This window comes from Accipiter gentilis, chromosome 18 (genome assembly GCF_929443795.1).
Source record: "Accipiter gentilis chromosome 18, bAccGen1.1, whole genome shotgun sequence".
Classification (NCBI taxonomy): Eukaryota; Metazoa; Chordata; class Aves; order Accipitriformes; family Accipitridae; genus Astur; species Astur gentilis.
Window position 1 is genome coordinate 250,906 of NC_064897.1, and position 15,755 is coordinate 266,660.

At 39.5% G+C, this 15,755-nt stretch overlaps 1 protein-coding gene across 1 annotated transcript in view; it reads left to right on the forward strand.

Annotated features, from left to right (window-relative positions):
- STK38L (serine/threonine kinase 38 like) overlaps nt 1-12,401 on the forward strand; it is a 38,752-nt gene extending 26,351 nt beyond the window's left edge. Inside the window, exons 10-14 of the mRNA XM_049822125.1 lie at nt 815-932; nt 1,347-1,470; nt 4,866-4,961; nt 6,637-6,728; nt 8,234-12,401. Coding sequence (XP_049678082.1) covers nt 815-932; nt 1,347-1,470; nt 4,866-4,961; nt 6,637-6,728; nt 8,234-8,361 — 558 coding nt within the window. The 3' untranslated portion in view covers nt 8,362-12,401. The remainder of the gene's footprint in view (nt 1-814; nt 933-1,346; nt 1,471-4,865; nt 4,962-6,636; nt 6,729-8,233) is intronic.
- Nucleotides 12,402-15,755: the final 3,354 nt, after the last annotated feature.

A 15,755-nucleotide genomic window follows, 5' to 3' on the forward strand; every position in this document is an offset into this window, starting at 1 on the left:
TCATGAGACAGTCCAACAGAGAGAATAAAAGGCCAAAATGACACTTGTATCAACACTATTTGAAAACGAGCCATATTCTTGGGTTTCCATTGGTTCAAAACTTTAGTTCTGTCCAATGAAATGAAATCTTTTGTTTCTGGTCAGACAAATGAAAGTAAAGGGTTTTTTTGGCAAAACTGGTTTTGGTGGCCTTTTTTTTGTTTTCTGGGGTTTTGTTGGCTTGGTGGTATCTCCCCCCTGCCCTGTGCAAAATTTTCCATCAGTAAAGAGAAATTCCAAAATAGCCAAAGATTTAGTCATTAGTCAGAATCACCTAGACTGCACATTTAAAAGGTTAAAAAGCCTGTGTCCAGTAAGAGCTGAAATAAATTTTGCAATGAAGACAAGGTAATACATGGAACAGCTAGTGTATCAGTGTCACACATGGGAATCTACCACTGGTTATCCCTTTTAAAAAAAACAACAACAACCCCAAAAAACCAAAACCAATTACAACAGCAACAGAACTTCTTGGGTATTTTAGTAATGTGGCTACCTGAAACTTTAGCTAAGATGACCTTCTGATATTGCAGTGGGAATATTTTATGATTTTTGTCACATTTAGGAGGATGGTTTCCATTTACTTTCAAGGTTCTCTGTGTTTACTCATGTAAAAGAATAATGTTCTTGGGATTTTAGATACTGTGAATTCTCAAATTAAGCATTCTTGTCTATCCAAATAACAAGATTCTATACGTGAATCCCCAGGAAAAGGTTTTGCGAGGTGTAAAAACGTAGTATTTATCTTTCAAAGAGTTTATTCTTTTTTTTCCAGGCATATTCTACTGTTGGAACCCCAGACTATATTGCACCAGAAGTATTTATGCAGACTGGGTACAACAAGCTGTGTGACTGGTGGTCTTTGGGAGTGATTATGTATGAAATGCTAATAGGTGTGTTAAAGACCCCAACTTAAGAATCATTCAAAGGGTTCAAAGTTAACAGGGTCTGTTAGTTCACTGAGTCTGATCCTCTGCATAGTGGAGGTACCAGAATTTTATTCAGTTCTACCTGAAGTAAGCCCCAAATTCAGTTTCCAGAAAACTTTGTCCTCCCACCTTTCCAAGAAGACAGCAAGATGATGCCTCAGTTAGTTGTTGCAGTGAATAACTGTTCACTATTAAATGTTTTTGAGATTCAGTCTCATTACTTGGAAGTAACAAAACATCTTTAATGTTGCATTACAAAAGAGAAAACTTTTGGCTGGTACTACTTGTTAGATTTGGGAGTTGTAGTGGCAAAAGCAGAGGCCCAGGTCACTTTCCTCTTCTGGGAAAGCTTGTTAATTTTTCTATTTGTTTGTGCAGGGTATCCACCTTTCTGCTCAGAAACGCCACAAGAGACTTACAGGAAAGTTATGAACTGGAAAGAAACATTGGTATTTCCTCCAGAAGTGCCCATTTCAGAGAAAGCAAAGGATTTAATTCTAAGGTCAGTAACAAAAGCCCATTTCTGGCCACTCAGACCTAGTCATCTTCCATTATGTTAACTTTCCATTCTGCATGAAGGAAGCTTTAGATTGGAGGGAAGGTTGGTTTCTTGTCTGTCACCATCCTTGATAGATTTTTTTTTTTTTCTTTTTCCCTTTGCCATTTGTTTAATGTGATGAAATAAGCTATAATGATCTTGATTTGTACCATGATATGGGGAGAAACAGAATGGACTGGGGAAAAAAAAAGTTAACACAGTTTTTCTCTTCTCAGAGAGAACTAGTAAATAATCACTCGCCAGCATTTAATGTACTGAACAGAAATCTTTGGATGGTTTGGATTTACTTGCTTTTTCCAAAATTTTTAATTTTAACAGTTTTTAATCCATTCAGTTTGCACTGAAGTTTTTGCGAGGGGTTTTGGTGTCAAGGTCAGGCAGAAATGCTCTCTTACCCTGGGAGGTTTTGCAGGGAGATGTGGTCTTTGGCTTTGATTTTTAATTTATACCCCCCCCCCCCCCCCCCCCCCCCCCCCCCCCCCGAGATAATATTACAAGCTTGCACAATTTTTTTACAAGCAAAAAGGGGAATGTATTTTATAGGCACAGCTAAGAACTAGAATTTATTATTAGTTCAAGCAGTGGTCCAGTAGCATCCAACAAACAGTTATTCTTAATCCAGTTACAGTGATACTAACAGTTCAAGTTATTTAATTATTGTTAATCCTCATTAATAAGTTCATGTATAACAGTTTTATTATGTTTTCAGTATCTGTTTCTCTAGTGTTCTGCTTAACCTCTCCTGCGTGTTGTCAGCATCCTGAGTTCTCTGCTGGAAAGAGTACAGTGTTGCTGCTGAGGATTTCTTCCTCCTCAGTCTTGGCTGTGTTTGGGATATGTTTAGATATTTCAGGCAGTTTATTTGTCATCGTGGTTTAACCCCAGCCAGCAACTAAGCACCACGCAGCCGCTCACTCACTCCCCCCCATCCAGTGGGATGGGGGAGAAAATCAGGGAAAAAAGAAGTAAAACTCCTGGGTTGACATGAGGACGGTTTAATAGAACAGAAAAGAAGAAACTAATAATGATAATGATAACACTAATAAAATGACAACAGCAATAATAAAAGGATTGGAATGTACAAATGATGCGCAGTGCAATCACCACCCGCCGATCGACACCCAACTAGTCCCCGAGCAGCGATTCCCTGCCCCCACTTCCCAGTTCCTATACTAGATGGGACGTCGCATGGTATGGAATACCCCATTGGCCAATTTGGGTCAGGTGCCCTGGCTGTGTCCTGTGCCAACTTCTTGTGCCCCTCCAGCTTTCTCGCTGGCTGGGCATGAGAAGCTGAAAAATCCTTGACTTTAGTCTAAACACTACTGAGCAACAACTGCAAACATCAGTGTTATCAACATTCTTCGCATGCTGAACTCAAAACACAGCACTGTACCAGCTACTAGGAAGACAGTTAATTCTATCTCAGCTCAAACCAGGACATTTGTTAACATGTCTTGCTCATGAATTTACTTATACAATGTCTATTTGAATTTATTAGTTTTTCTCCATGCATGGAAGGATTTAAATTAGGATAAAACATCTTTAGTTACAGACCACTTACTAAAATGAGGTCATAACAGCAGGCAAAAAATACCTGGCTATTGAGTACTTTGTCCATTACAGCTTGGACAAGTTAGACAACATATATTTCAACTTAAAGAAAGTTGCAGACAAAGCTAAAGTTTCTTTATTTTTATGGATACAGTTAAAACCAAACTAAAATAAGCTCAAGTTCAGACAAAGCCTGAGACACCTGGTCTGGCTAACTCTTGTTACAAGGTTTGAGGTCTGTTATTAGTACTTGGCATCAACCAACTGGCTGGGTTGCAGTAGAAATACCAGCAGGTTTTTTTCCCAAGTGACACTCAACTACAAGTAAAAGAACATTACAGTCTATAACTGGAGACAGTTTATAGCCTAACTTGCTATGGTACTACATTACCTGCTGAAAATTTCACTAACTAGCAAGAAGGTGACCTTTTTTGTATTGCGTTGTATTGATGTGAAAAATGACTTGTGAATCTGGATGATGTGACTGTGGAGAGATTATGAGTTCAGGATAACTAAATCAACAGCCAGAGGCTTTGCTCATCTAGGCAAACAGGATTTCATTTAAGAAAGGCCAGCTGACTTTTAGAGCAACAGGAGGCCCACATCCCCGTGCTACCAAGTACTCCCCATTTCCAGGAGATCGTCAGGTGACTCCACACTTGGCAAGACCAAGCTTTTTGTTTGACATGTTTTTTTTCCTGTTATTGTAAACTTCCCTCTTTGTGTCACTGTTGACACCTTTTGCCATCCTGAAAGAGACTGCAAGGACAGTGTAAAAATATAAAGCAGTTATCTTTGCTAACACATACAAAAGATATCTAGGATTTAACGAACTCCTAGGCTAAGCATTGGTATGGTCATCTCCTTGATGAGATACATCAGTCTTTTTCAGCCAGCTAGGCATGAGTCCAGGTGGGCGTCAGTCCAGAGGAGAAGGGTCAGCCTCTGCTGCTCCCTGGAAAAAATCCCCAATGTCACTGAGTTGCTGTCAGAGAACTTCCACCTCCCTATTTTGTTTCTTTAAGATTTTATACTTTTCCTTCTTGGTGGTTTTTTTCCTGCCTACTTGAGCAGCTAACAGTCCCCATCTCAACAATCCTGTCTTTGTGTCCAGTTTCACTTTTTTCTTCTTACTTGAGGCTATGGACTTTCTCACAGGTGCTTCTCATAAATTGTCAATTTCTTCTGGAGTCTGAGCCGAGGTTATGCAGCTGGGCCATATCAGAAATAGGCCTGGAGTCTTTGTACTACCAGCACCTGAAAGTCTAAGGAGAGGGAAGAGGGGGTGACAGGGAGAACAGGGACATGGCATGTTTTAAATGTGTCTAGCTTATTGTAGTTTCAAAATGTGACATCAGAGAGTAGTCCTATTTCACTAAGTGTATTTGTTCCTGTTTGTGACTTTGAAACATGGGGTTTAAATAGTTGAGAACGTGCAGAGGAGTTTTCAGTGGCAGGGACTTAAGCCTCCATTCCAAACTAATCTTACGGGGCTAAAACTTGCAGCAGCTTTTCACAAACTTTGAAGATGGCGATGCAACAGTTTAGAAAAGTGTAAGTTACTGTCATCATGGCTTTTTGTTTTGGCACTCCAATAATATTCTGCTTCTACTTTTTCCCTTCTTTCCTAGATGCAACGGGCTGCTTGTATGTTACCCCAAGTGGTGGCACAATTTGAAAGAACTTCCTCAAATTCCTGATACAGGATACCACAGCAGTTTTATTTGCTGTTGCTTCCATCTGCATTTATTGTAACAATCCCTTTATTTTCTCCACTTTTTCAGGTTTTGTATTGACTCAGAAAATAGAATTGGTAGTAATGGAGTAGAGGAAATAAAAAGTCATCCATTTTTTGAAGGAGTGGACTGGGGACATATCAGGTATGTATATGTATATATATACACACACATTTTCTAGAGAGAATAAGAGTCATGAAAGCAAGAATTTCATGTACTATGATGTCAAGGATAATTATTTCCAATTTATCTTTTATTTTGAAGGGCAGCTACTGGCAGGCAGTAGGTGGGTGACAGCGAAGGTTTCCAGGCCTTGCTGACATTCATAGAACTGATCAGAGTTTAATTGCCTTTAGATGCCTCAGATTGCCCCAGAGTGCCCAGGATGTAAAGAAATTGTGGTAGGGTGGCTGTGTTATTCCTGATGTATGCTCTGATATCAGCAGAGAGATCCTCCTCCAGTAGTAATGGGCTCTGCAGCAATTGCTGTCATTGACTTTTTTTGTAATAGGAGCATAATAAAAGCAAATTCTATTCCAAAAATGTAGGGGAAATAGATGAATGGAGAGGCAGCAAGTAGGAGGAAAACACAGGGCATGTCTTTACTGCATGCTGCAGATAACTACACCTGAGTGAACCAGTATGTCTACAGAAGTGCTGGGCAGAGGCACTGACTCACCTCAGAGTTGCAGCCTTTGTGGCCAAATTCTGCTGGGCCAAGCCTGGGCAGAGGTCCTGGCCGAGGCAGCAGTACCAGTTCCAGCCTGAGCTTGTGCCTGCAGGTGCTGAGCTACATCTGCACATACCCAAAGTGGTAACACCTTTAGAGCAGACTTTGGTGGCCCCACTGATATTTTCATTTGAAATGACAGCTACTGTTCAGCTCTCTTTAAGGTTTGAGGTAGTCTGCTTTTTCAGTAATAGTGCAGTTTTCTACATGAAAATCCATACTGTGGGCGTGTGATTGTCCAGCTCTAGCAGTTCTCATTTCTTCTGGTGCAGAAAGCCTCATTTAACTTATCTTTTCGGCGTGGGAGACATTAATAAGCAGCAAGAGCAGTAACATATCTGTTCATGCCACATTTGGCAACCTGGCAAAATGGTTTCTCTGTTCCACCCAGAAGTGGATTTAATTGTAATTGTAAAAATTACAACCATAGTAAGTTTACAGGTGTAAATTAATGACTTTCCCACAGGGCCGTGTTCCAGTTTGAATGCTTTCGTGGGACAGATGACTTAAGCAACTTTGAAAGCCACGTTAAAACTTTTTAAGGGGCTGCCTAGTTGTTGAGCTAATAAAGCAGTAACATGTCAGAGCCAGCCTATTTTGGATGAGAAATACTGGCAACTGAGTGTCAGAAATAAGAGTTAGAGTCAAAAGTATTTGGATGAGGTCTAGGCTGATGAGCACTGGAATTGTAAACCAACATATCTGATGGCTCTAAATGCAAGTAAAATCCTGCTCGGCTGGGTAGGCTGGGTTTATGAAACGAAGGTAACCACAGTTGTTCTTGGTAACAACCAAGATCGTAGTGATAGCTATGTGGCAGATAAGTGTGGAATGCTGTTTCAGTTAATGGGAAAAATTATGTTTTCCCCAAGTTTGCCAAGAAGATACTAATGCTAGATAGGAAACCAATAAATCTCCCCATGATGTCAGCAAACAGGCGAGTCCGATACATCTCTGATGGACTCAGTGGAACCTCTGTGCTTTAAATTAAAGGGATGTTGTAACTGTAAAAAGCCAAGTTAAACAAAACTGGAACTTAATGTATCTTTTCCTAGTATTGACTATTCTGGCATTTATTTCTATTTGCAGGGAAAGACCAGCTGCAATCCCTATAGAAATCAAAAGTATTGATGATACTTCCAACTTTGATGAATTTCCTGAATCCGATATTTTACAGCCAGGTGAGACTGCCATTGTAAATTCCAAATTTCTATCTATGACATGTCAGAATACACCACAGATGCTTTTGTTGTTGTTTATATTCATTTTTCTGATACCCTAATCAAGGTAATATACAGACTTGATTTAGAGAGTTTTCTTTCAGATATAAATGTAAATCTATGATCTCTCATAGCTTCTACGTCCTTAGAACTTTGGAGGAAAAAAAAACCTCACAGATATTAACAGTTAAATCTATTAGTAAAAATGGTTGCACAGAAAACAGTACAGTTTTCTACCATACAGTCTGTCTAATCAACTTCTGCTAAAACTTTATGCACTGATTTGCTTTTGATCTTTAATGACTTTTGAGTTTCATGCCAAACATAATGTTCACATATTTGTGGGCAAAAACTTTCAGACAGATGATTATTTAACATAGTGATTTATGAACCAGAGTGACTCTGCAATTCATTTAAATTTAATTGTTAATTTCTATTGGCAGGTAGTAGGAAATTTCTATACCTAAAAGGCTTGATTCTCTGACATGCCAAATTCTCACAGCTCCCACTGTTTTCAGTGAATTTCTAGTGTCTTAAAGATAGATATATAAAGATGATTAATTGATGACAGATAAGCGTAGATGTGCTAACAACCATAAGAATTATCAAAAAGCTGGGGATTTTTTGTGAAATGGCTTTTATTTCATGGCAAGGAAGTTTGTCCTTTTAATGCAAAAGCAATCAATCTCCAGTGCCTAAGTTCAGCTGTTTAAGTCCATATTTGGATAATGCCAAGTACATTTGTATTTGTTCCGGCATTTCAGACCCACTGAAAATGTTACTGTACATCTAGATACCTTAAATAAAAACTTTAGCATTGGTGTGTTTGGCATATTGAGTTGAAAATATTGTTATAGAACTCTGAGAGTAGTAACCAGAGAGCTAAATATAGAAGCCCACTGCAGTGAATGTCCATGTGCAGCAAGCCAGCCATGTGGGCTGTTCATAAAATAAAAGGAGGCTGTACAAGCCTTGCTGAAGCTATGAGCAGGGAGGAAGTCCTAGGAGAGTAATATGTGCAGTTCTCTTAGGAGAACTTGGACATATCTTTTTCTTCTGTTTGTTGTGAGGATAACACGATATGTATACATGTGTTTGTTGTGCATGGAGCATCCTAAATGTTATGTTTTTCATAATTTTATATCCTGTGGGTGTGTTAGAGGTTCCTGTCAAGGTATGGGAGTCTGTTATGGTGTGTACACATACTAAAAAACCCCAAATCCCAAACAAATTTAAAAAAGAACTTTTTACGCTTCAGAGATATATGCTGAAATTATAATTCTTCTCAGACCATTGACAAAAAGCAACTGACCTGATTAGAAACAGGATTTCTTCAAGGAATTTCTGCTGACTAGGCAAATAAGAGTTCAGGGCTGTTTATGTCAGTGCTCTGTGAACAGTCCTCTAAGAAGCAGCGCTGTTTTTAATTGTTTTGTTTTGTCTTTACTTTTGTTTCTGAATTCTAGTGCCAAACACAACGGAACCTGACTACAAATCCAAAGACTGGGTTTTCCTCAATTATACCTACAAGAGGTTTGAAGGGCTCACGCAGCGTGGCTCGATCCCTTCCTACATGAAAGCCGGAAAGTTGTGAAACAAAACACAAACCCGCAAAAGATATAAAAATACAAACCTCAGGTAGCTGCATCACCAGACCCGCTTGGCATTAGTTATCAATACATTGACTCTGGTGCACATCGATTTCACAAGGAAATTCTACAGGATTAGGATTTCTAAGACTACTACAGGAATTAGTTGGCAGTGCCAGCTGGCTTTTTTTTTTTTTAATATTTGAATATTTTTGTTAACTTTATTATACAAAGGTACTGGAATAAAAGGAACGTACATCCCTTTAACTGCACTGCCTATGTGTGTATAATAGTTAATCATGCCTCTCTGTGCTGTGGCTTTGTACTGTAAACCGTCTAATCCACCCAGGAGTAAAACATATCATTTTATGCAGCATTGTTGTTATACTGCTTACCTGGTGGGTTTTAGATACACAGTATAAAAACCATTGTCCACATTTGCAAAATTCTCTGAGCAGTTGCTCAAGGGTGTTCCAGTTGTGGTGTGCAGATCCCCCATGAGTGTGGCAACATTGAATTATTTTAAATAGCAGTGTTCTGTGGGCCTACTTGTACTCTGCCTATCCTCACTTCCTCACTGAAGGGCTTTATCGGCCAATCATCCCTTCTTCTTCTTCTTCCTTTTTCCACTGTGATCCGTTTAGTGGTATTTCTGCTTTAAATTATAATTGATGGGTATTACTGTTTAAGATGACGATGCCTGTTGGCAACTTCAGAAGAAAAAAGGAATCCGATTAAAAAATATAAAGATATTTAACAAAAGGGAAACTTTCTGATACCAAGTTCTGAAGAGATGGCAGAATTTCCAGGACTGCATTCCTGCCTCTCCTGTAAAGCAGATCATCTTTTTTGCTACTCGTAATTCAAATACATTTTGCAGAAACAGAAAAGGCTATTTTAGAAAAGTGATCAAACTGCTGCTTTTTCTTTTTTGTCTCCCTAAGAAGTTCCAGGCAGAAGTGTTTCTGATCTAGCCTTTTCTTTCCATAATACCCTGTAGCAGACTCTGCCAAGCTAAAGGAAATGGAGCACCCCACTACGTTCAGACTCTCCTGTGGGTTCCATCGTCTTCTAGTATCTCCATCTAATGGGGACCATGGAATTAAAAAGGATAAGCTGAGTCTGCAGCCCAGTTTCCAGGAACCAGAAACAACCATGACTGAATTGGGCAGAGCACCTAAATGTTATTTCCCCCAGTAGCAGGATGGTGACAAACTGACAGCAGAGATAGGTCTCCTCTTAGGTCAAGGAAACTGAAGCAGAAATCTCTCCATATGCAGGGTATGGTTTTGCTTCTCAGCCCAGCAGCAGTTCAGGATTGAATTGCACTTCTTGAACAGTTTGCAGTTATCTGGTCTCTGGCAAATTCATCTGTATCTCTGCCTGTACTAGCATATTATCTGCAGTACTTTGAATCTATCGCAATACAGTAGAGATCTTTGATGTAATTTTCTGGTTACAAAAGAGATTTACAGCAATGAACAATTCCCTAGTAACTGAACAAGCAGAGTCACTTGCTATCTCTGAATGCAAGTGAAAGGCACTCTAAAACCCCTGCAACACCCACTAGAGTGAAGCACAGGATGTTTTGGCATACAGTAGGAAAAACTCCATTAGACTGGTTTTTGCAGCAAAATGGAAGTGACTATTTATAAAGCCGTTACAGAAATATTTGTTGCTGTTAGGCACCATGGTATCAGCTGTTCTGAATTATTTGTATGCTTTAAAAACACACTAGGGTGTTCATCTGCTGCATAAAAGACCATTTACCAGCAAGATTTCTGGGCATTAGTGGCTTACTGATGTGCATGTAGTCTTTCCCAATCCAACAGCTACTAGGTTCCTCAGGGGCTTTAGTGATGTCTTTCCTTTAATATTTTGTCTCCCTTCAAGCATCAAATATGTGTTATTTATACTGCATTTCTACAAAAGATTTTAGTCTTCAGCTTATCAGAGAAGTAGCCAGTGCCTCAGGGCCCATCCAATTTGTACAGTGTTACATCAGAACATGGTGAAGCTAAACTATTGCCTAAATGCCAGACTTACGTGGGAACAGCTCATTGATATCTCCATTTTTCTTCCCAGACCTTACACTAATTAACAGCCCTTTACTGCCATTGGGGCAAGATCTCTCAGAAATTTGCCAGTGTTGTTCTTAGCCTTGTCAGTGGTAGTGAAGCTCAACCTGTATCCATCCAAAGACTGTCCAAAAACAGTAACTCACTTAAATCCACCTTTACATTTTCAGACTTTATTCTGCCAGTGTCCTAGCAGCTTCTGAGGCTTCTCAGGAAAGGAAAATACTTTTCTGAGGCCTTCAATCCATTCTACCAAGTCTGAGGAGCTTGGGCAGAAAATATGAGATATGAATTTGGTCTCAAAGGACACGGCTATTCAAAAGAGAGTTTTTGTTAAGTTTTAATTTCCAATCTCATTCATGCAGCTCTGTGTGCACCAGAAGTGGAATTCCTGTGAACAACACATTTCAAAAGACCACAGTAACCCTAGTAACCCTATTTGCATAATATAAAAGAAGTCTTTGCTTGAACTTGCTAAGACAAGATAAGTTTCGTGGAAACTGCAAATGCTCAGTAATACTGGTGATTTTTTTTTTTCCTGTGGGATTTTGGGGGAGGGGAGATAAATACACACTTAATTTAAAGCTATCTATTAAACAACTATGTCTGTACATACTTACTGATTTACAAACCTGGGAAAAAGCTCAACCCTTATATTTGTAACACTAAAGATAATACTCATTTAAAATTGCAAATGATTAATCATATCAGTGCTCAGATAGGAGTTATATCCATAGGGAAAGAGCCTGCAGCCTATTTAGCATAAACTCCTGTATTGTGGTAGTTGATTTTTTTTTTTAAACAGAGCATTATTTTAAACAGTAAGTCAAGTTAAACAAAATATTAACTACTGCTTTTAAGATGATAGAATTTTTTTAAAAGGTGAAACTGTGACACTAATGGACTTAAAAGAAGGTTAATTTACACTGGCTTTCAAAAAATGGAAGTGCAACATATCTTTTGTTTTGTTGTTTTTGTGTTATTCCTTTGGATGGTTGTGTTTTTTCCTTTGGTGATGTTTGTCACTGTGCCATTTATTTTTCTTATTCTTGGAGTACCAAAGATCCTGAAATGGCTTGATGATTGCAACCATGTGAAAACTTATTTTCTGGAAATATGTTTTGTTAACTTTTGTTAAAATGTGGAATTGTGTATGCAAATTGTTATCAGAGGTTTGATGGGAAGTTAACCTATTCCAGTAGGGAAAACTTGAGTGCATCAAAGGAAGAGGTGAGCCTGAATCCAGTGTTCTGGATCTGAATACCCTGAAACTGGGGAGGAAGCTTGGATTGGGAAACGCAGCTGAGCTTTTGTACTTTGTTCCATCTCCAGTCAGCGTGAGTGAGTGGCCTTAGGTACAGGACATCAGCAGAGGTTGTTTCTTGTGCAAAAAGAGTTTAAAAAAATTGCCAGCATTCAGAAATCAAATATTGTTGATACTGCATTTGCACTGTTAAATTTGCCTTGCTGGAGAGTTACATAAGTCTTATTTTTATAGGTCAGTTGTTAAACACCTGAGCCGTTGGATACAGTATGGAATAATAGCATCTGACGTGGGTGAATTCACATAAGTGCAAAGGGGCTTGCTGAAAGCTCTCCACACTACTAAGATAAATGGGCGTAAGCAGTACAAAGGGTGTTGCGCCAGCTCCTAAGGAAGTGACTTTCCCCTTCTGCAAGAGCAAGTAGGGAATACTGCAGTTTGGCCCGGTTATACTCTAATGCTTAGGAAGTGCTCTCACTTTTTCAATAATATGAGCAATTACAAGCATTGTAACATACTGTACCTTGTCCTTTTAATGTTGATGTATTACAGCAGCTCATTCTTGGAGTCAAAATGGCAACTGCTATATTTTTCCTAGACTGTTTCATTAGTTGTGGTTGGGAAGGTTACATAGAAGCATTATAAAAATTTATATGAGGCTTTTTACAGCATTTGAAAATAAAAGTAGCATTCTTTTTGTAAAGTTGCTGGTTTTATTTTTTTCACACCAGTGTACTAGATTTGTTTATCATCCAGAATGGGAGACATCTAAGGCATTGAGATGCTATTTTGTGTATTCTCATCTTGAATTCCATGGACAGTGAAAACCCCAGTGTCGCTACTCTCAATCAGAAAGTAGAGATTGCAAAAATTGCTCAACTGTACCAACTGCAGTCATGTGAAGCTACTTCTAAAATGGTTATTGGTCTTCACAAGAGAGTGATCTTCTTCCCTGTAGACCATAATTTATTCAAGAAAGGCTTCCACATGCAGTTGTGTCCTTTGATTCGCTATAGAAACAATTTTGTCCTGCTGTTCCCTGTTCCTTGCTGAGTTTAGAGCAGTGGCAGCAGATGCATTTGTGAAAAAGTCATGTAAAAAAAAAATTAGTACAGAGTTGAGCAGCTGAAAGCAAAGAGGAGCTAGCAGCTGGTGACTGACCTTCTCTGGAGCCCTCCAGTGAATAACAGCCCTCCCTCCACTTGAGAATTGCTTCTTTCAGTAAATGATACAATTTTAACAGAATTTTACACATTCTATTTAATGGGATAACACTTTTCTTCCAGTAAGCATATAATATATCTGAGCTACATATCATAAGGAAATGTAGGCTTAGTTCTTTATCTCCTTGCATTACCAAATTCAGTATTCCTCAAAAATACAGCACTTTAATGGCAAATATAAAGGCTATGCTATCAGCATGTGCAGAAATGTTTGGATTTTTTTAAATCAACCACTTTTAATATTATATGGTTTAGTGTTTATAAAACATACTGCAAATATCTGTTGTGCATTTTTAATTTATTGATTCTTCTACATAAGCAAAACAATTATGCTTTGGACAATAAAAGGTTTTTTTCTGACAATCTTCCTATGGAAAGAGAAGGGAGGGGTATTCAGAATAGTCTGTTGCTGTTGGGAGTGTTGACAGTAGTTGTTCCCAGCTCTGGACTAGAGAAGGATGTATTTGCAGTTCAGGAAGTGCTTAGCGTACTTCTTTGAGGTAATTTTATTTATCATGCATGTAAATTTTAAATATCACAGATGTTCTGAAATGCCTATCCCATAGCTGAATTTCAATGATGAAAGCAGGTTTTACATGTGGGTGCCAGTAGACTGTAACCTGTCAGCCATGCTGGGTTCAGCAGCGCTAGGCAGGCTCTGCCGCACAGAATGCCATTCTGCCTAAAAGAAGTCACTGTCCGAAAGATACCAGGTACGTTAAGCATTGGGACAGCTGAAGGGCAAGTTGACGTATATATTATACAATTAACTTATTCTCTGTCAATAGTAATGGCACTGGGATTTGTACACTTATCACACAGGAAAACTACAGTCAGTGTGAGGGGAAATGAATCTTTACACATGCAGGGAGAGTTCATCTCGCCGCCTTCCGCTCCTCCCACCACCACTCTCCAGGGTGGTAGTGTGGAGGTTACTGTTCTCTGGGGAAATAGGGCATGTAGGCTTGAACCTCCTCGTGCTGAGCAGGGAAATGAACCCAGGTTTCTCATTTCCCAATCAAGTCAGAGCTCTGCTAGGAACAGTTTGTTTCTGATTTGAACTGACCTTTGATGCCACATCTTGCTTCCGTACCAGCTTGCTTTAATCTGTTTCTAGTGAGCCACCATCTGCTGCTGCTTCTCTCTCCTCTAGAAATACATGCTCTCTGTATGCACTGTCCCTGGGCAGTCCACCTTCAACTGGTGGCAGTTTCTTCCCCTCCAGGTGTCTCTGCCCATCCTCCCCCCTCCAAAGACAAAATCTTTGCCCTTGCCTCTATATTTCCAGCCCACAAGGCTAAATGATGTTGAGAGGGCAGCTCATCAGCAGAGTTAAGTGCTGTGACCTTGAAGCTGTTGTGTAAAAGCGTAACCACAGCCTCTGCTCCACTTTTTGAAAGAGCTGGCAGCTACAGATAGCAAGTGTTACATATACACTGAGCCTATGTAACACCTTGTTTCCTTCCAGGGTTGTAGGCAGAATCTGCCCCTCAGTGTGGATGTACAGGCTGGAATACGAAGGTAATGGAGTTCCAAAAGGAAGCAGGTGCCAAGACGTTCCCCCCGGGCCAGGTCTGTGCACATGTGGCCATCCACAAAACTTTGAGAATCGAAATGGGAGCACTGATCTGAACATATATCTCTCTCGTGTTAGGACTTACTCAAAAACTGCAATAGCTCTGCTAGTCTTGGACACTTAATTTCCTTACAAAGTCTACTTCTGACTTCTATATATCTTTTTAATGATAACGAATGATCAGGTAAGAACTTCAGTGACTTTTTGATCCTGACAGTGAATCACTGGTAAACTAAGCACACATCTCAAGATTTTCAGGCTGCCTTGGAGGTCTCATGTAGCTCCCACAAACGTCAGCTAAAGATTCCTATCTAAAGCCCAAAGAAACCAGCAAACAAGTATGGTCTCAAAAGCAAGCTGTTTGCTGATGCCATGCTTTTATGTTCTTTACAAATAAGACAAAGAGATTTTCCTGTCTGTACAGTTCAAGTGGTTGAAAAGCAGTATGTGAAAAGGGTGCCTTTTGGCTTCAAATACAGTGGTGAGAAACTTGCATGTACTTCTGCTATGAAAAAAGAAAACATTACCTGTTTTTTTAATAAACAAAACTAACGCCTCAAGGAAACTTTGCAAAATGTACAATTTATATAAATGCCTTTTTCTGAAATAGCACAGTACATAATTGGGCCCCAGTATGGATTTTCCCTAGTCTAGGAAGCAAATGGATCGGCATGACTTCTTCATTTATGAAGTTCACAGGCAGTGAACAATGAATGTGATGCATTCAGTCGGCACAGTTCTGCTGAGTAATGTTAGACATACTTATGGGCCCGCTGTGTGCAACAGTCATTGGGTTTCTCTTTTCAGTTAATTCTGCCTTGACTTAGTGGCACAGATTGAAGGTGGTTTACATTTCTGTACCTTTGTATTGTTCTTATACTAGCTGCTTAATATGAGGCTGTTAACACTTGAAAAGACCAGTAATCTGTAGTGCAGTGACAAGTGTGCTTTAATCAAGGAGAGGACTTTCAGACAGTGATGTAACTCATTGTCAGGACCTTTGCAGGTAAGATGGATGAGATGATTGCAGCTTGGAGCTTCACAGATTGGTTGTGTGCAAACCCAAGAAAAGGTGTTTTGACCTTAGAGATATGCTGCTCTCACAGCTGGTTTTGATCTCTCTTAGCCAGGGCAGAAAAGGCACTAAGTGAGATCTCACTGATCCTAGAGAGATAGGACTCAGCTTGGGGGCTGCCACTTGTGCACCACGGGCACATTTCAATTGCTCTTCATTTCAACAGGATCCCTAAGCAGCTTT